Source organism: Primulina tabacum, chromosome 8 (genome assembly GCF_025594145.1).
Source record: "Primulina tabacum isolate GXHZ01 chromosome 8, ASM2559414v2, whole genome shotgun sequence".
NCBI classification, from domain to species: Eukaryota; Viridiplantae; Streptophyta; class Magnoliopsida; order Lamiales; family Gesneriaceae; genus Primulina; species Primulina tabacum.
The window spans coordinates 35,874,981-35,896,452 of NC_134557.1; the positions used below are offsets into that span (position 1 = coordinate 35,874,981).

General features: G+C 34.8%; 1 protein-coding gene across 1 annotated transcript; it reads right to left on the reverse strand.

Annotated features, from left to right (window-relative positions):
- Window positions 1–17,326: 17,326 nt before the first annotated feature.
- On the reverse strand, window positions 17,327–19,824 carry LOC142553985 (uncharacterized). The gene is made up of 4 exons (XM_075664576.1): window positions 19,383–19,824; window positions 18,732–18,829; window positions 18,587–18,652; window positions 17,327–18,490 (listed from the first exon to the last, which is right to left on the reverse strand). The coding sequence occupies exons 1-4, from the start codon at window positions 19,760–19,762 to the stop codon at window positions 17,508–17,510; spliced, it is 1,527 nt and encodes a 508-aa protein (XP_075520691.1). The 5' UTR covers window positions 19,763–19,824; the 3' UTR covers window positions 17,327–17,507.
- Window positions 19,825–21,472: the final 1,648 nt, after the last annotated feature.

Sequence of the window (21,472 nt, forward strand, 5' to 3'; positions counted from 1 at the left end):
AATCACAGAAAACATGACTTTTGGGGCCCTTAACTCCTAATCGTTATTACAACACAATCTGATTAGGGTTAACTAATTACAGCAGAAAACGAATTTAAATTTTCTTTATAATGAGCCCAAAATCTGTCAACTGTAATTATAATACAAAAAATAGTATATAATATAGTCTCGTCTAACTCAATCACAATATAAAACAAGCCCACACGTAATCCAAATCAATTGAATACAAACAAACTCATATCCTCGGGACATGCCCGGTATATAGATACATATACATATATACTGGGAAACATCCACTAAATCTCAACTCAAATTGTGACTTCCCTCCAGAAGTACCATCTCCGGTCTCCTGATAATCTGGAGTATTTGTCATTGTCAACATACAAAGACAACAACAGCCTCCTCTGGGGTGAGCAAAGCTCAGTCTGAAGCAACCACAATATATACCACAGATATCTAAACAATTATATATGATATGCAATGCATGTATGTAGTGGAGGTATCAGGTCAAATGCCTATCCACTGAGCACATGTCAGAATCAATCGAATCGCTATCAAATCAATGCTCGAGCTGACACACCGGCCTCAATCAGTGATACTCGTATGATAGAGTCGACAAAGCGCCATCAAATCTCAAATCTCAATCAATCATCGGGGCCACTAATGTCTAAGCTTTAAGGACCACATAATGCCAAATATAGCATTGTGTTCACAAACCCTAGAATCAAATCAAATCATATCAGGGTATCCAAGGATCATAGCTCAACGTGCATGTCATGTATGCCACATAAACTCAACAAATAAGGCATATAGACATGTATTCTCATCCCAATCAATCAAATAAATCCAACATTTATCATATGATACAGATACCTGTCGTATGTTACTCGGTCGCAACATACCTCAATTCTTTGTTCCAGTCGATGTAGCTTGAAGATATCAGTATAATAATCTATCTACATCAATAACATATTCATTTCAATCAATAACATCATTCAAAATCAACAATATAAGTTTCAAATATCTTTTGAAACTTTGAAAATTCATATCAAATTAAAATCATAACATAATTCAATTCCGACTTCAAAACTTAGTTTCTTGTCGGTTATTCTACCACATATATGAATCTCGACTTCAAATACATGCTATTCCAGCATTTCAATAATTAAAGGTGCTGAAACTAGAGAAACATACCTCAAAAGGAAGCTCTCGACGCGAGGATTCCGAATTTATAATTTGTTTCAAGTTTGGACAACGTTTTGAAGTCGATTCGGCCGAAAGAAATCAATTTCTCTCGTGTTTCTTCGAAGGCTTCAGCAGGAAAATGTCTAAAACTTCATTCTTATCAACTTAAATAATGTGCAACAGCTGTATCGGCGCTGGGGCGGTCAAGTTTGGGCGCCACAGTGCGCCCACTACTGCCGGAAAGATTTTTGGCTTGGCCTCGCGCTGGGGCGCGCAAACTGTTGCGCCCTATCGCAACTTGTTCTGTCCAAAACGCTATTTTAGGCTTCGAATTTGCAAACGTGGTCAGCATGAAAGTTTTAGATCTATGTCTTAGCTTTCATTTGCCACCGACCTTACTCAATTTGGATATATTATGTGAGAGTTATGCTCATTCTCCCAAAATGTGTCAGTGGAGAAACTGCAACGCACACTATACACTTCGGGATGCTTTTTATCCTATTTCCAAATGGATTTGGACAAAACTCAAACCATGAAAGTATTAATACAATGTATTAGCTTTCCAATGAAATTGGCCTCATTTCATTTGGACTAATACTCAGTTAATTATGTTAAAAACCGTAACATGTGTCACTTTTCTGTCGCGCTTCAGCACACGTTTCCAACACAAATCAATTTCTAATATAATCTTTCATTATCACAACCTATTTTCTCATTTTCATTGTCATGATATACATCATACACATAATCACATGACGATTTCATGAATTATCGATAATCAACCTAAGATTTACGATAATACGATACACGGTCCTTACATTACTAATGAATTAAATGTTATAGAAAAATACTTTCAAATAAATAAAAAAATTTGCATGATGATTTTTATGCCAAACATAACCTGGAAAAAAGAGTATGATTTTTCCAACACTTTATAGATTCTAGAAAATCTATTCAAGAAAAATTCTATGAATTTGTAGATACAAATAAAATACATATTCTATTTTTTGATTGGTTTGAAATATATGCTTCTCAAAATTCATTGGAATATCTCTTTTCTAAAAATGTAAATCATGTTACAATAAGAAATAAAATACAAGAATGACAAACAATTACTGATATTAGGATAATCCAATTCCAATCTAATCATCCTCCTTTACAAGGAATTAAAATAAATATACAAAATCAACAAATAGAAGCTATTCCAATAAAAAATCCATGAGAAAATGATAAGGTCAACATAAAAAATATTATAACACAAAATAATTTCACGAATGTTAATTTAAATACCATACGAAAACAATTAGATAAATTAGAAAAACATTTAAAAAAAACCAATAATAAACTCTGAAAACATTGATAATAAACTTAAAAATCCCGTTTTTAAGCCTTACCAAATATCTAAACCTAGTGTATAAAATATTCAAGATAATAAGTCTGAATTTATAAAAAACATTCAAGATCAATTAAATAGAATAATGGCAACAACTAGTAGTTCTAATGAAACAATGAAATCAGACTGCTCCGGATACACCTTCATCCATCCCTATAATAAATACTTTAAGTCAAGATTCTGATATTAATGAAACCATGGAACAATTCCAAAATTCTACAAATATCAATAAAATAATTTGGGACCAATCCTTACAAATTATCCCTGCTCCTGATTTAGGAGTAGTAAAACCATTGACCCAACCAAGTTTTAAGGCATCTTCAGTCTACAATTGAAATATAGATGGAATGACAGAATATAACATCCTGAATTTATTACAACAAATGGCTATGACTGCAAATGCCTATAAAACCCAAATTGGGACTCATGATAAACTATTGCTGAACTCCTCATAGCAGGATTCTCAGGTCAGATAAAAGGTTGGTGAGATTGCTATCTCACAAATCAACAACAAGAAGATATTTTAAACTCTATAAAAACATATGAAGAAGGAATATCAATTCTAGATGAAAATGGTAATCCACAACAAGATGCGATAGCAACCTTAATATTAACAATTCCTTACATTTTATTGGAGATCCTTCACATCTAAAAGATAAAAATGCAAAACTCCTATCAAATCTAAAATGTAAAAAATTAAGTAATTTTCAGTGGTATAAAAATACTTTTTTTTAACTAGAATAATGCTTAGAGAGGATTCTAATCAACCTTTTTGGAAAGAAAAATTCCTTGCAGGATTACCAACTCTTCTAGGAGATAAGGTAAGAAATAAAATGAGAGAAAACGATGGTAAACAAATTATAGCCTATAATGAATACACTTATGGTCAATTATTTAGTTTATAACCCAACAAGAAGGGTTAAAAATATGCCAAGATTTAAAGTTGCAAAAACACCTAAAACGGGAAATGAAAAAAACAAAACAAGAATTGAGAACTTTTTGTAATCAATTTGATATAAATACTAATAAATCATCCTCATCAAAATGCTCAGAAAATTGTCAAAAAACACATAAAAAATCCTATAAGAAAAACCTTAGAGAAATCAAAAAGATAATTTTAACCCGAAAGAAGATTTTTACAAAAAAACCAAGAAGAAAACCATTTAGGAAATTTAAAAATAACAAGAAAGAATTCAAAAAATCCTTCAAAGATATTGAATGTTATAGATGCCATAAGAAAGGTCATACGACAAATTATTTGTAGGTTAAATAAGAAATTAAATACATTAGAATTAGAAGAAGAAATATTAAATAAAATTTCTAATCTCTTGATTGATTCTTCTGAAGGAAATTCAGAAAATGAAAACTCTACCAAGACTGATGAATCATTAGTAGATGAACAAATCATAACTAGTAGTGAATCTGAAAAACAAATTAATATGCTCACCAAAGATCAATCACTTCTTTTAGATATATTGAAAAATATTAATGATCCAACAATCCAAAAAGAATATCTAGAAAAAATTCTAAAATCTCTAAATGACAAAGAAGAAAATAAAAAATTCCCAAGTACTTCGAAAAATACTTACGACTTAACTGAAATATTAGAAAAAAAGAAAAAAGAAAAATGGGATCACAATCCAAGACTTACAAAAAGATATAAAAGAAATAAAATTGGAAATAAGAGAATTAAAAGAAAAACATATTCAAAATTCTGAAGCAATAAAACTAATCCTACATAATATAAACATTGAGAGTTTTTCAGAAACAGAAAATGATGAAATTCAAAAGGTTGAAAATATTGAAAAAATTCCTGAAGATTTTCTTTTCGTTTTAAGAGAAATAACTTCTAGAAAATACATCTTAAAAATAAATATAGCTTTTTTCAGAAAATTTCAAAATGGACACGATAGCCTTATTTGATACTGGTGCAGACTTAAACTGTATCCAATCAGGAATAGTACCTACTGAATTCCAACAAAAAACACAAGAAAAACTTTCAGCTGCTAATAATTCAAGGTTAAATGTAAATTCAAAAACAGACGCATCAATAATAAATAATGGTATTTTCATAAAAACCACTTTTGTTTAAGTAAATGAATTCATCATATTGTAATATTAGGAACTCCTTTTACAAGTTTAATTACCCCATATTAAGTAAGCAATGACTCTATTTCTTTTTAAATTCAATCATAAAAAATTAAAATTTGAATTTTTAGAAAAACCTCGAACTAGAAACTTTAACTTAATAAAAGCATGTTCAATTAATGAAAACAATAATAATACCATAATCCAAGGGAAGACTTTTCAATTAGAAAATCTTAAAAAAGATGTTTTTTTAAAAAGAATACAAAACCAAATAGAAACAAAAGAAATTCAAAATAAAATTCCAAAATTCCAAAAAATACTAGAAACAGAAGTTTGTTCAGAAATTCCTAATACTTTTTGGAATAGAAAACAACATATTGTTGATCTTCCCTATGAAAAAGATTTCAACGATAGACAAATACCAACTAAAGCTAGACCAATCCAAATGAATTTTGAATTAGAAGAACATTGTAAAAAAGAAATTCAAGATTTAGAAAAAAAAGTTAATTTCTAAATCTAGATCCCCTTGGAGTTGTGTTGCCTTTTACGTTAATAAAAATTCATAAATTGAAAGAGGTACACCCAGATTAGTAACTAATTACAAACCATTAAATAAAGCATTAAAATGGATCAGATATCCAATACCAAATAAAAAAGACTTAATACAAAAACTACATAATGCTTATATATTTTCCAAATTTGATATGAAATCTGGATTTTGGCAAATACAAATTTCTCAAAAAGATAAATATAAAACTGCTTTTACAGTCCTCTTTGGACAATATGAATGGAATGTAATGCCCTTTGGACTTAAAAATTCCCTTCCGAATTCCAAAGAATTATGAATGAAATATATAATGATTATTTAAAATTCTGCATTGTTTACATTGATGATGTATTAATATTATCTAATAACGTCGATGATCATTTTAAACATCTAAAAACATTTCTTTACATCACAAAACAAAATAGTCTAGTTGTATCAAAATAAAAAATAAGTTGTTTTCAAACTAGGATAAGATTTTTAGGTCATTACATATCTCGTGGTACCATAACTCCCATTGAGAGATCTTTAGAATTCACAAATAAATTTCCAGACAAAATACTTGATAAAACCCAATTACAAAGATTCTTAGGAAGTCTAAATTATGTTCTAGATTTTTGTCCAAATATCAATAGAATATCAAAACCCTTACATGATAGACTCCAAAAAAAACCCAAAACTAAGGACATAATAACATACAGAAATTGTAAAAAATATCAAAAAGCAAGTGTTAGAAATTCCATGTCTTCATTTCGCAGATTCCAACCTACAAAAAATTGTAGAAACAGATGCGTCAGATTTAGGATATGGAGGATTGGAGGTATATTAAACAAAAACAAGATAACAAAGAGTACGTAGTACAGTACACATCTGCCCATTGGAATGATACCCATAAAAATTATTCAGCTATAAATAAAGAAATTTTGAGTATTGTTTTCATGCGTCCAAAAATTCCAGAGTGATCTTTTGAACCAAATTTTTTTTATTAAGAATAGATTGTAAGAGTGCAAAAGAAATTTTACAAAAAGATGTCCAAAATCTTGCCTCAAAACAAATTTTTGCAAGATGACAAGCTATTCTTAGTATATTTGATTTTTAAATCGAATTCATAAAAGGAGATACAAATTCTTTACCTGATTTCCTCACAAGAGAATTTCTCCAAAACAGAAATAGTCACCCAAAAAGGATAAAAAGCATGTTCAAACTCCTACCGAACCAGCAAAAACCAAAACGTGGTATGACATCGTTACAAAGGAAGAAGAAGAGGAACTTAAAGATACTGCACAATCAAAACCTCAGGTAAGTGGTGATTTGGAAAAAAGACTCAAATTCCTTGAATCCTTTCTCCAAGTACCTGAAAATAAAAATGTCTTTGCCAAAACCAAAGCAAGTGAAAGCTCCGACAAAAAATCCTCTAAAGAAACTCTTACCAAAGATTCCTTCCAAACTGTTTCGTTTTCCGACAATTCCTCAAAAACCTCTTATCACACTACAAATTCTCAGCTTGTTCTCATACAACCACCATTAAACCCTCCTTCGATACTTTGAGAAAAATAATTGGCAAAATATAATACATGTTGAACTAGGATTCCATGAAAAAGATCCCTTTGAAACACTTCAAAAATACTTTGGAAAAGGACGAAATTATAAACCTTGGAACGAAAATAAGACCCATTAATTCTACCAAGCAATTTTGAAAATACTGACTCCGCATTGTTTAAAAACTTCTTCTTGAACCAAAGCCATGATGATTCTGTTTATTTCACCTGCAAAATCTTAAAAGTCATTGCTCCAATTGACTGGGGCTATGATTTTTCAAAACCTATACTATTTCCAAAAAAATATAAAGAAGCATCATTTTTTGAAATAATTTTTAATTACTGGGACTATCAACAGGCCTAGTACAATTCCTTCTTAATTCAAAACCAGAAACACAAGCACACCTGGTTATTCTATTTTGATACCAAGATTTGCAATCCCAAAAAATTCCCAACCTGATGGTACACATGGTGGGAATATTTAGGCTCCACCTATGAGATCCTCAAACACCCTGTCCAAAATTCATTTAATCTTTTTAGAGCCCAATATGCCCCGACTGCAGAGGAAAAACGATTTCATTCTCTTGCCCTTTTTGCATGAAATTTTATCTTCCTTGGGTCCTTTCCTGGACTGTTTAATTTTCAGACGAAAAAATTTTACAAATTAAGAGAAGATTTAAGGTCAAATGGTGGGATAAATTTAAAATTTCTCTAAGCCTTACAGCCACCAATGTCCAAGCTTGGATTACCAATAATAAAATACAAGAGTCCTAACTCAAAAACCGCTTTATAGGATTCCTACCACGATAACAGACAGAATTCCTGGCACAAAAATCCCAAATGACGGCAATGCTTGCAGCTGCCAAAACTCCTGAAGAAATGCAAGCTATACTAATGAAATTCTCACCAGGACCTTCAAGAAAGTCAGAATCCTCTGATGATTCGCTTAACCTGGAAGAAGATGACCTCCTTGGACCAAACGACCAAGGACCAATATTTGGAAATAGTGGTGTATAAATGTTTGTATTAGATTGTATAGCATTGTATTCGTATTTGTATTGTTATGTACATTTTCATATGTTAAAAAAATTACGAAAATACCCCCAAAAAAGTATATAAAAGGGGATAAAACCTCAGTATAGAACCACCGAAAATTTTACCACCCTCTACCCATATCTCTCTTCTCTCCCTCTCTCTCTCTAACCACTCATTCTCAGATCCAAATCCTTTTAACCTTTACCCAGAAATCCGAAACCCTTTTTGATTATATCTTCCATTTATGTAAAGTTATTTAATTCCAAAGGTTAGTAATGAAATCTTGTTTTAAATTCTGGAATTTTTAGAGATATATATATATATATATATATATATATACGTTTAATATCTATGGCTGGTTAAACCGCCTACTTCTTTAAGATTTGTGGAGTTCTTTGCAAAAGTATGCTCTGTATATAGATCCCTTAAAGGTTTATATGCATCAGAAACTGGAAGAACCACGGCCTTAAAGAATTTTAATCTCTGCAATTTACTTTCTGTAATTTGTGGATCTCCTCAATAGAGGAACCATCTTAGTTTACTTTATTGCATATTTAAATTCATATATGTGTGGTTTTCCTTCACTATGGAATCATCGTTGTTTTAAGTTGTTTTACTTTCTGAAAGATTTTTCTGGTTTTAATACCCTTTTCTGAAATATTATATATATATAAAGAATGCTACAAAATCAAATGATTACCCTATTTTAAGGGCAAACTTTCAATAACTCCCCACATCCCTTCTCAACTTTATCTTTACTCCCTATCCCTTCATTTATTTGTTTTAGTTCCCCAATATTTTAAATTTCCAAGAATACCCTTATCCTTTTATTTTAGTAATTGATTTTTTTTTGAATTAATGGCCTATCATGCTTCCGTAAAATAAATTAAATCTTTTACCTCTTTGACCGGAGTGCCACCGGGTTATATCCACTATATTTTACGAACTGCTCCTCACAGTCCAACCACACGATCGCAACCGAATGGTTACCGACGCAGATTCCTTCAGCAACACTTGGCACAACTCTAATTCGTTTCCTACCTTAGAGTGTACAGTAAAAGATAGAATTTTGAAAATAATACATGAGAGGGGACTAAGAGCAAAGATCTCTTTATTCAAAAATATTTATTAATACATAGTAATCTCCTCTAGAGGAAGAGAAACTTGTTTAGCTACTAGTAGTAGCCGAACTCACTACACACATACCCTTGAAAGAAAATTATTACAAGTAGTTTGAAGAAAAATGAAGAGGTTGATCGATGCCTTTATCTTCCTTCTTCTTCTTTATTAATAGAAGGCTCCTTCGGATTTGAAACTCGGACTTCAAATCTTGTTAAGCCTTTACAGCCTGTATATGGACCATGTAGTGGTTGAGTGGTCCCTCCATTTTCTTGCAATGTCTTTTTCTAGATGATTAATCTAGAAATCAACTTTTCATCTTCTTTTATTTATCTGATATACCAGTAGAAATGTGTCTGTAAGATATCGGCTGTAATCTCATCATCTTTTTCTTTGAACATTTGAATTAATGATCTCAGAGCTTCCAGCTGAGTTCTTTTATACTTGATTCTCTTTTTCAAAACTTTTAGATATAGTTGATACATCTTTAAGTTTTGGTTGGGTGTATTTTACTGGTTCCCATTCGTTCTTATTTATAATGTAAAGTTTGGGTCCAGTTTTCTTTATTGAATTCCTTTTTTAAATAAAGTATCCAATTTTCTTTTGTTTTTTACCACTCATTATTAGTGGTTCTTGTGTCCTTTTTCCACCGATTATTGGTGGTCATGTCCTACCACTCACATGGTCGGTTTTCTTTTTGTTAGTGGGCTAGTCACATGTCCACAATTAACTTTGTCGAGGAATCTTTGGCTTTCGGTATCCTCGAGGAAAACGTGATTGTGGTCCATCCCCACTTGTGCTTGTGTCGGTAAAGTGTTTCCGATCAGATCTCGGTTTGAATCCTTTACCGAATTCAGGTTCCTTCTAGTTTTGGCATTCTGGACAGATGTTTTCAGACCATCTTCCTACATGTGCCATGTTGCAGAACTTTCGGCGAGTCTCTTTACTTGCCGGTATCTTGCTGTTCCACAGAAGATTTCTTTTCTTCTCGAATATTTCTTCTGCAAAACTTGTTGTTTTTCCTGTCATGGTGTTTAACAGGAATGATGCATTTAAAGAATTTTGATAGAACTTAAATGGAAACTTGACTTTGTCCATCTCAGTGAGACAGACCCATAGACCCCAAGCTCTTCTGGTAGAAATGTCATCTTCAGTAATTGAAGCAACCAGGGGTGTTTCTTCTGTCGGAGGGTCCTTGATAAATTTCTGAATATTTGTATCTGGCCTCCTTAACTTGATAAAATGAAAGGCTTCATGTGTACCTTTCCCTGCTGGTTCTGGTGCTGCACTGAAAAAGTATAGCTCCAAAACATCTCCTCTGGACAAATAATCATTATTCGCCCAAGTTTCGTGAACAGCTTCCTGGATCCATTTTGGTAGACCTGATAATTTCCGGAAAGCTGGGTGATGTAGTATAAACTGAGGCAAGAGCCCCGAATTCATACCAAGCTTTGACCTCCTTGGGATATGAATTAGGTTTCATCCATACCCGAGGATATTTTCCTGAAACATCAACCCTGTTGGTAGCTGGGTTAATGCCAACTCTTGTTTTTAATTTCTCCCAGTTCTGTTGATAAACCTGAAATGGAGAAAATTACAACATCGTTAGTTCCAACCTTAGATTTGCCTTTGTCAGTACGAGGCCTAAGGTTGATCTCTCCCTCTTCAATCCCCGAGGTGAAGGGTTGACTTGAGGACTCAAGATAAGGATCAGGAGTCTCAATTTTTGTTTTAGCCGGCTCATCTGGAGATGATCCCGCCTTAACACTTGTGCTAGGGTATTTGAATCCCCTGCTCCAGGCATAGAGTCCTGTGCTCGAAAACTATCCATTTGGGAAACCAGTGGCTTCTCAATGCCTTGGAGGATAGACCTTTGTGTTACAGACCATAGCTGAGTATAAGCCTGTAAACATCCTGTATGCGATCAGAGACAACTCTCTTATCGGCTTGTTATAGTCTTCCCGCAACTTCTGCGTTTAAGACCAGCTTGTTAAACTCGTTTTGAATTATTTCAAGGTGTTCTCTTAAATGCCTCTGCATCTTGATGATGACATCGATATCACCGCTGTCCATCTCTTGTTAAAAAATCTGCAAGAATATTTTCATGAGATTTTATTATCACAATATCAAAAATATAATTCTGACATAGTGCCTACCATCTTAATAATCTGGCTTTCTCAGGTTTAGACTCAATTCTATTCCTTAAGAAAGCTTTCACCTGTGTGTTGTCAACTTTCAAAGTAAATTTCTTTGCAAGTAAGAACAATAGCCATTTTTCAAAAGCCCTCTTTACTGCATAAAATTCTTTTCGTTGATATGCCATCTTATGGCTTTTGCATCTGAGAATAACCCACTACAATATCTGCATGGTTGTTCTCCCTCTGGTGTCAGCTTAGTAAGAACTTCTGCCCACCAATGATCACTGGCATCGGTATATAATATCTGATCATCTTCATCTTGAGGAATAACCATTTTCGGAAGATTTTTACAGACCTCCTTTAAATGGATAAGTCCTTCTGTGTGTTCTTTTGTCCATATAAATCTTGCATCTTTTTTCAATAATAGGACTGAACACCTTCCTGTGTTTTACTAGGTTTTTTATAAACATCTCAGCAAAATTAACAACTCCTAGAAAACTTTGAAGTTGTTTCTTGTCTTTGAGACTTTCATGAAAAATTCTGCACCTTTTCGACTATGTGGTCTTGCAGAATTATTCCTGACTTATCGATTTCAATTCCTAGGAATTCAATCTTTCTTGTTGCAATGACTGCTTTCTTTTCAGATAAAATCAGTCTTTGTTTTTTACAAACATTAGAGAAAATATCTAAATGTTTAACATGTTCTTCCATATTTTTAGATGCTATTAAAACATCATCAATATAGACAAACATAAATTTGAAATAATCTTTAAAAAGATTATCCATCTTTCTTTGAAATATCTGAGGTGAATTAGCCAATCTCATTGGTAATACTTCTAAAATATAATGTCCTTGAGGTGTGGAGAAAGCTGTGAATTTCTTGCTTGCCTTCCTCCATCCGAATCTGATAAAATCCGGACTTACAATCAAATTTAGAGAATATCTTTGCATTGCGTATGCAACTGATTAGATATTCTCTGCTTAGGTATAAAATACCCATCAAACTCCAGAATTTTATTAATTTCTTGATAATTAATAACTAATCTGGGTTTTCCTCGTTTTATCTCACCATGGTTTCTTACCAGAAAACCTGGACTGCTATATAGTGACATACCTGCTTTGATTAAACCAAGATCCAAATGTTCCTTGATTATAATCTGCATATCCTTTTTATCAATGATATTCATTGGGATAGGCTTGCAACGGACAAATTCATACTCTTTGCCTTCCTTAATCTTAAGGCAAGCTTTGAGTTGATTTCTGTCCCACCATGCCAAGGGATCTTCATTGTAATTTTCTTTGATCCTTTTCTTGACATCTTCCAATGATACCTTAGATTCGAACTCTACTTCATTTGTTTGTAGAGTTATCTTAAGGAATTCTATATCTTCTGGTTGGAGTACTTGATCTGCTCTTAACCGGAGCATTGTTTTTCCAAACCGTCTATAATCCTTCATTTTTGCGTTCACAAGTTGTCCTGAATCACCACGCTTGCTGCGAAACTGGATCGGCAAGTTTTCTGTAAAATGCCTCTCTTAGTCTCTGGACTATGATTTTGTGATCACATGGTGTTGTGAACACTAATCTTCTAGTCTCATTTTCTTGAGTATAAGACTTGAACATCTGTAGGAAATTATTTCCTAACAATATGTCAGCTCCTGTATCACGAAAATAAATTGGCGGTGTTTTAACCTTGTACCAAGGTGTTTGCCCAGCACCGCCAATCATGATTTCTGTCATCTTAATCCCTTTACATAAAATTAAGATTCTTCTGGAAAAATCTCTTCCAGCAATCTTTGGTAACTCTTCTTCCAAATTATTTGGAAAAACACCTCTTTTTGCTGTACAGATTCCAGCACCTGAATCAATATAAACAGCAAAGTATTCCGCCTTATATTGTTCATACAACATTCCTACTGGAATGTATATGGAGAATGGACTTGTGGTCATTGGATTTTCCACATCTTATCCTCTGCCATAAACTCCATTCCATACTCTAGACGTTTCCAAGGTTTATGTTCTTCGAGAAACTCTAGTCCAAGAATCAGTCGATCTGATTCTTTCCCTGAAATTCCTTGAATATGAATTTCCAATTCTCCGATATTAATCAATCCTTGATAAGTTCCTATCATAGGTTGTTCCAAATAGTATATTGAATTACAAGGAAATTGATTCCTTTGCTTAGTAATATCAAATACTATTTCGACTTCCTTCCACCCTTCTAGGGCATCTAAGTTTTCCTATCGTAGAAAAACTTTTTAGCTCCTGTTGGGCTTTCTATGACAGGCGTTTTTTCCCACCTGTAACTCGTAATTCTATCTCCTTGAAAAGATAGTCTTCTAGATTCCAATCTAAGACTTTGATTCCTTTGTAAAATCGGTTTGTCTTGTATTTGGATATCTGTTCCTGTATTAAAGGAAACTCGACTCTTTCTGGATAAATTGCCTGAGCAACTTTTCCGAATATCTCAGGGATTTCAATAAATTAGTTTCTAATAAACAATTCAGAATGATGTGTATTAGATAGAGCCTATAAAATTTGATAGGTAATAGAATATGGCCTATTACCTTCTTTCATCAGCATTTTTTCCTTGAAGTTCTGATGCAATGTCAAAGCTCGGCTAAGATCTCGATCTGCCAGGTTGTAGGCTATCCTTGGATAGATAACTCCTACAATCTTTCCTGCACAGAGATTTCCTGAGATTGTTCCCAGTACTGAATCTTGTAGATTCCCCATTCTTTTATCGCATATAGCAATATCGATATGTGAATCTATCCCTTCTTTGAAAGTAACCTTTATCATAATTTGGATTGCTACAATATGAATCCAGGACATAGTCCTTGCTACTTCTATCTTGAGTTTTTGTAATTCCTCCTTAATTTTTTCGGAAGGAATTAACTGCATCTCCATTCTATTTCCTGTAAGTTCCATCGGGATTGCCATTCCCTTCTAGAAACTTTATAGATTAGATGATGCTTCTGTTTCTTCAGGCCAAGACTTCTTAAGAACTTTTCTACCTGTCCTGCAGAGAATCCTTGATATCTCTGTAGGCTAGGATTTTCTCTCATGATCCTTTGGACCATATTATGAGAGATTGTTGTCTGGCTGAAAAACTCAGACAAATCTTCATGTGTTTCGTGTCGAAACACCTCGTCCTCAGTCATATTCCGATTATGTTCCATCAGATTCTCCATGACTTAAGACTTCTTCTTCTTCATATATACTTTCATCCGAGGCAATGTCCTCGAATCGGTATACCTGAATCAGATCTTGGTAATAAACTGCTTCTTCAATATCCGGGGTAGGATCGAAGCGTTTAATACCTCTTTTTCATTTTCTGGACAGTTGGTCGAGATATGATCTCTTGCTCCACATGTCCAGCGATTACAATCCTTGAAACTTTCATTTGCTCAAGTATGAGCTCTTCTGAAAGTTTTTTTCGTAGGTGTTCTTCATGTGCTTCGAGATGTACTCGATGCTTGGGATGATATCCTACTCCTTGATGGTCCACTTCTTTGTCCAGATTTATAAGATCTGGCTTTTTGTCTAGACCATACAGTTCTTGGTTTCCAAAAACTTCTTCCACTTCGTGCATAAGGATGAGTCCTAAATTTTTCCTTCTATGATTTTGTGGTTTACTTCCAATAATTGTTGGAAGATCATTCTCTTTACAACACAAAGGAGTTCTTTTGTTGATACCCCTTAAGCGTTTGTAATTCTTTTGTAATGCTGCCATGTGACACCATTCTGCCAATTTTCCTTTGAGGAAAGAGGCTCTTCGTGGCAATGTATCTGGATTTCCCGGTACGTATTCCCTTATGAGCATTTCTCTCCAGGGGACTTGACATTTTTGCAAAGAAAAGCTGCATAGCTATATCTTCTTCGACTCCTGAATTCCATCGATATTTAGTGAATAACATAATGTATTCATCTACCAAACATATATCGTGTAATTCAAGACTATACAGAGCTTGAGTGTATTTCTTCCTCTTCTCTGTATCTTGACTATTAAAATAGTCTACCCCTATAAATTGTGCTTTAAATAGGGTAGCCATTTTTCCGCCTATCTCGCTTAGAGATTCTCCGGTCAGGACTGACTCTGTCATTTCTAATGAAGTCATGTCCCAAGCAATCTTTACTGATCCTATTAGACTTATTTCTAAAAGTTTAATGAATCATTCTTTGTTGAGATCAAGTGTTCCTGCTGCGATTCTCATAGCAGATGTCCAGTCATCTATGAAATCTTCTCTGTTTTTGAAATCTAATACATCAAGGTTAAGCATAACCCCGTAAGGATGTATCACATCTAAAAAAGTCTTCTTGTAGAGTGTTTGGTGCAAGGGAATTTGACTTCTCCTTGTCCTTGTACCCGCTGGGTGTGATCCTTCACCAGTATGGAAATCAGATTGGGATTCTCTCATGTTAACATTCTGAGATCCCACACTTTCCCTTGGTGGTTCCTGAGTACATGACCAGGTTATAGCAGGTATTTCACCTTCCTGCTGTATTCATCTTTAGATCTATAACTTTGAGATTTGCGAAAGATTCCGCAAGCTCTTGTACATCCTCCAAACCAATCATTTCTAAAGTTGTCATCAGATAAATTTCTTTTCTGAGACAGATTTAATTAGATTGATCATCTTTTCTTCTTCAGTCAATGGTTTTGACACCACTCTGGCCTTCCCTTAGTTGATGTAACAAAGGTTCGGTGCCAAATGATGGTGGTGACCATCCTCTTGAAGTTCTTTTACTAGAACCTGGTTGTTGTTCTAGTTTCTGAATTCTTGTTTGAATATCCTTTAATATTCCAAGAATTTCTTCCTGGGTTTTAAGGATTTCTTCAACTCGTTGGGGTACAAAGTATAGCATGTTGCCATAATTTTGTACTGTTTTCTGGATTTCTCTAAGATCTAAAGAGAGCTTAGAGGAGTCTGGTACAATTTCCAGAAACTTATTTGCTTGAATCATAAGTTTACCTGAGAATTTACCTGAGAGTGCTGATGCTTCCCTATCGACTCCTGATATCTAACAATAGTTAGATGCACTTGTTTGTATTCCAAAATATTGGAATAGATCTTGTAAATTATTTTTCTCGAACCTAAGTTCGGATTCATAATTTTTTCAAAATTCTCCTTTTCATACAATTAGTTACTATTAATAATAAAATTTGTGTTTGAAATAAATCAACCTTTCGCTCTGATACCATTTTGAAAGCGCGGAGGATCAATTATAATCAATAGAGAATAAGGGGTATTTTTGTCTTTTTCAAACTTATAGGGAGTTTAAACAAATGTTTTTAGGTATAGGGAATTGGAATAAATTTGAGTTGGGTGTTAGAGATTTATTTACCATTTACCCCTATTTTAACCTCATTTATGATTTAACAATGATAAAATAGTTTTTTAAAACACCAACGGACGAATGGACGGAGGTGTCAATAATACAACACACAAAGATTTGAGCTTCGACTAAATTTAACTAACAAGCTTATTTTTAGTATCACAGGCACTTTCATCGCCTAATCCAAAATCACAGGCAAGGTTTCGGTAATGATTGTACAGATGCACCTCAAGCATTGGAAAATGGTCGATATGGCAAACTGAGTCTAGTGTAAAGGACAGTTAATTACCTCCTAAAACGTGGACACCAAATCGCTCAGCAGTCATACGCCATGAAAATAGCCAATTATAATTACAAGAAATGAAATCAAGTCTTCAATGTGTTGCCCTGTAATTTTTAGAAAAAATATATAAAACTGATTAAAAAAAAAACCAAACCACCCCTAACCTGTGACACTTGCTTCAGAAGCCAAAGTTAGCAGAAAAGAAGCCTTAGAATATGCATCAATTCAGTGCAACTAGTTTGGGTGATAAGCAAGTTCAAATGTCCTAATGAGCTATTTTCTCTGGTGTTAAGTCAGTTTTCAAAGATTTTGTTCAAAAGGTAATAGACCAAGTAATCTTGTATGCGAGAAAACAGATTTGGGGAAATGTAAGGAAGTGAATCAATAAAGACAATGCATCAACCACACACAACGCAAGGAAATGAATCAATAAAGATATGCATCAACCACATACAGGGATGCATACGCATAGAGACTAAGAGAGACAAAAAAAATGTACTCCAATTTCAACGGATCATGTCATCTCACACGCTAAATAATTCTAAAGTTATCGAAAAAACTAAAATCTTAACATACCCATGAAACATAGAGAACGTAGTAGGAGATAGAAACAACTTGGTGCAACAAGTGTGAGCTGAAAACAAGTAAATACTTTATAGTAACTACAAAATTCAAAAATATTATTATGCGTAGTTAAACAGCAATGATACACTGCAGAAACTTTGAGAAAGAAGTTACAGAAGTAAAAAGTTTCCTCATATTTAGCACGCATCTACAACACAAAACATAATTAATTTCAGTCTCCCCCAAATCAGCAAACCAAAAAAAAACACTCTTAACATGTTTATTTATTGGCCGTGTATGAAAAGTTCCTAGGTTCCTCTCCTTGCTTTGGTTGATTCTGCCCAACATTAGTCTTTGTCGATTGATCATGGGCACCAGCAGATCCTTGTTCAAAACTTCTGCCCTGCAGAAAATTAGTGTCTTGTGAAAAGCCCTCATGTTCAGGAAGTGCATGGCTTTGAAGACTTGCTTGTTGGAAGTCTCTATGCCCTTGAGTGTTATAGCTCCCAAAGTCCCCTCGACTCAAATTTCCCTGATAAGAAGGCATTGGATTTCTTTTACCACCTCCTAATGCATTACTTGTCGACATAGGCCCTCCTCTTTCCCCTGGTCCTGATGGAGTATAATTTTCCCGAGGAGGAAAATTTGGCGGCTGCCCATAATTTTGCTGCTGCCGTGGAGGCGCATAGCCCTGCTGGGGTGGACGCTCATAACCCGGTTGTTGAGGTGGTAGCCCATAATTTTGCTGCTGCGGTGGAGGCGTGTAGCCCTGCTGGGGTGATGGTAGCCCATAGTTCTGCTGTTGCGGTGGAGGACCATAGTTCTGCTGTTGCGGTGGAGGACCATAGTTCTGCTGTTGCGGTGGAGGACCATAGTTCTGCTGTTGCGGTGGAGGGCCATAGTTCTGCTGTTGCGGTGGAGGGCCATAGTTCTGCTGGTGCGGTGGAGGGCCATAGTTCTGCTGGTGCGGAGGAGGGCCATAGTTCTGCTGCTGCGGCGGAGGGCCATAGTTCTGCTGCTGCGGCGGAGGGCCATAGTTCTGCTGCTGGTGTGGTGGAGGGCCATAGTTCTGCTGCTGCTGTGGGGGACCATAGTTCCGACCATGATTCCTGGCTTCGGAATATGAGGGCCCTCGGTCACTGTAAGATGTATCTCCTTGCTGATATGACATCTGATCTCTCGGCCGTCTATCCCTGTTGTTACGTCTACCATAATGTACTGGTGGAGGTCGGGGGAAAATTTCTCCGTTGACATACTTGTCCCCTGCACAAAGAACAACAAAGGCCGGGAAAATCACTTCATCACCAAGCAGAAAATTTAGTCACTAAAGTACCATCTGGCGTAAAACCATAATCCCACCTCCGTACTCCTTATTTACTGGATCAATGTAGGAATCCGGCAATACAAAGACCACTCCAGGTATATCTGATATGAAAGCAAAATTGTCATAATAGACACCGGCAAGAACCCATGCTATCTGTTAAAAACTATGACTAAAACATACTCTGAAACTTGTTAGACGTTTCCTCTGAACATTCCACCTGAAAACCTTCATATGTTGTAGTACTTAGGGCATATATTCTCTTTTTCGCCTCTTCCACACTGATCAAGTTAATTAAATAAAGTGGTGGTGTCAGTACTTTCACATCCAAATTCCAGTAATCCAGGTTGAACGTAGTGAACCCGTCATCGCAACATTCGTGATAATGCTATCACTGCTACTGTTTACCTTGGTAAATCAGATAATAGAGCACAATTGACAAAATAATATGCATGTGGGCATTTCAAGCACTAGTGGACTATTAGAAAAGTGTCCTAATTTGCATTTTTCACATAATAACACAGCACTTAAGAAGGAAATTTTCAAGTTAGTGCAAAATATCAAACTATCATCATTACATTAGCAAACTGGCATTCAATCTGACACCACCAAAAGCCAAAAGAAACCTCATAAAGCTAATTGTTCTTTCTGAGCTTAAACTGAAAGCACAACCGTATGAGTATTAGAGATACCAAGACTCAGAATTTTACTTTTGTGGCCACGAAACCAGTAACCAGAGCTTATCTATTTCGTATGAACACACAAACAGGGATGGAAATAATTAATTCATAGGAAGAAAAATAAAGGGGTCGGGGTGGAGGATTCTTATTCGACCTTCCGAAGACTTGGGCGGCGATATTGACATAGAATTCGATCTTCTGCTCACGCGTCAGTTCGGTATCCTTGGGGAAGTCCACGGTGATTAGCCAGTGGTTGTAATCGCATCCTTCAAACAGGATGGTGTCCGGGCCGATCTCGTCCGTCTCCGGATTGAACGGCTTACGCTGATCAGACATAAATAGGCTGGTGGTGGTAGTGAATGCCCGCGCCGATTGCGGAAATGCAGAGGCGGATGTCGCCGTGGCAGCTGCGGCGGAGATAGAGTGAAAAATGTTAGGATGGGAGGATACGGATGGTTGCCGATGCATGGAGAGATGGATGAGGGAAGAGGAGAGCGAAACGGCGCGGCGGAGGCGGTGGAAGTTCGACGCCATCGGCGGTAATGGGAGGAGCTCGAAATGGGCTAGGGTTTTAGGGTTTTGCTAAATATTTAATGATTTGGTTTTAAAACAGATATATACGTCGCATAAAAAGTTCCCACGTGGGAGAAAATATTTTACATAATAAAATAACTTACCTCGTTCGATTCCGGAAAGTTCTTTAGCCCTTTAGCTGTTCCATTGACTCTCCCTTCACTTTTTTTTCCATAATGCAACAATTAAATCTTTAAAACACTAAAAATTACAAGTAGAAAACGCTCAAAATAATTATTCATACAAAACGGTAAAATATTTTGTAAAGCATTTAAAAATATGCAAGTTGAATGAGTAAAAACATTTTGTTTGAAGCATTTTATTAAACATTTGGTACGCAATATTTTGAAATGAATAACACATAAAATGGTTCAACAATGCATCTTAAAACAGTAACAATGATTAAATACAATAAATAAATAAGTACAAATTATTTATGGAAGTCTGGAGATTAACAACTTCTACGTCGCCCTTTTTTCCTTTTGGGATGAATCCACTAGAAGACTATGATTTATACAACTCATTGTATAAACTAATTTCAACTTAAGACTTATCTCTTGCCTAATTAAAACTCATAACACACTAGCGATTGTAAGCCGCGATCTCACAATCCACATAATGTTTAAAGTCTCTGATGACATGACTACAAACATAATCTTTTATGTCTTTGTGTGAAAACTCACTTAATTAAACTTTGAAGTTCAAATCTGATGTATATGTATGATTGATTATGTGTGAAGATTTAATCATTTACAGTGTACTTACGTCTCAAATGTATTATTACACATCGAGTCTGCTCTCATTCTAGCTAATTTCTTTATGTAAGTTGCTCTTGCTTTGAATCCTTTCAAAGCTTGTATTTTATCTTCAAGATGTTGTGTATATAGCCTCAAAGAGTGATGTATACGTTAGACACAAGAATATGACCATTTGAAAAGTTTATGTATTATTTTTGTTATTGAAATGGTTATTTCCGCCTTGCTAGCAAGCCTAACTGATTTTGTGGTCCGCTGTCAGTTGGGCTAGTCAGCTAAACTGAATCAAACTGATGAGGTCTATTTAAATCAGCCTTGCTGATTTCAATCAGTCGAAAATGAGTAGCATCGTCATCATTTATCAACATCTTAAACTCCGATTCACAATTTGCCTTGCGAAGAAAATTTGTAGATCATTGTCATATCTTTGTAACACATATTGAATCATTCCATTTGGATAATCGAGCTGATCAGGCTGACCAAAATATCGTAACTTCTCATGTCTAACCGATCCATGTTGATCATCCAAACTAATGAGACTTGCTGCCATCAGTTTGCCTAGATAACATCCGATGTAGCATGACTGATGTGAAATACGACTTGCACAAATCAGATTTTTGTTCGATCGTTTGGGCGGCTGATCATTTGAATCATCAAGCTAGGAGATATCATCAAAACACTACAACTCCCCAGATTTTTAGTTTGGCTAAATTCGAGTTTCAGCTTCCATCTTAATTTAACAACTTCACATTTGAGTAAATATATTATAAACACAATATCAAGTTTTATTATCATCAAGATTGTTAGAGTTTCTAAACCCAACAATCTCCTCCTTTTTTATGATGACAAAACTTGGATAAATAATGATTTCAAGTAACATTTTTATCCCCATTTTGTGTAAATCAAAAAGCCATAT

What these genes read in the sequence shown, in the direction of transcription:
- LOC142553985 (XM_075664576.1), bottom strand. Translation starts at nt 19,762, where the DNA reads ATGGCGTCGAACTTCCACCGCCTCCGCCGCGCCGTTTCGCTCTCCTCT. An exon ending in AACGTCTAACAAGTTTCAGA is followed by an intron (nt 18,653 to 18,731) that starts GTATGTTTTAGT and finishes CTTTCATATCAG; the next exon opens with ATATACCTGGAGTGGTCTTT. An exon ending in AGTAAATAAGGAGTACGGAG is followed by an intron (nt 18,491 to 18,586) that starts GTGGGATTATGG and finishes TTCTTTGTGCAG; the next exon opens with GGGACAAGTATGTCAACGGA.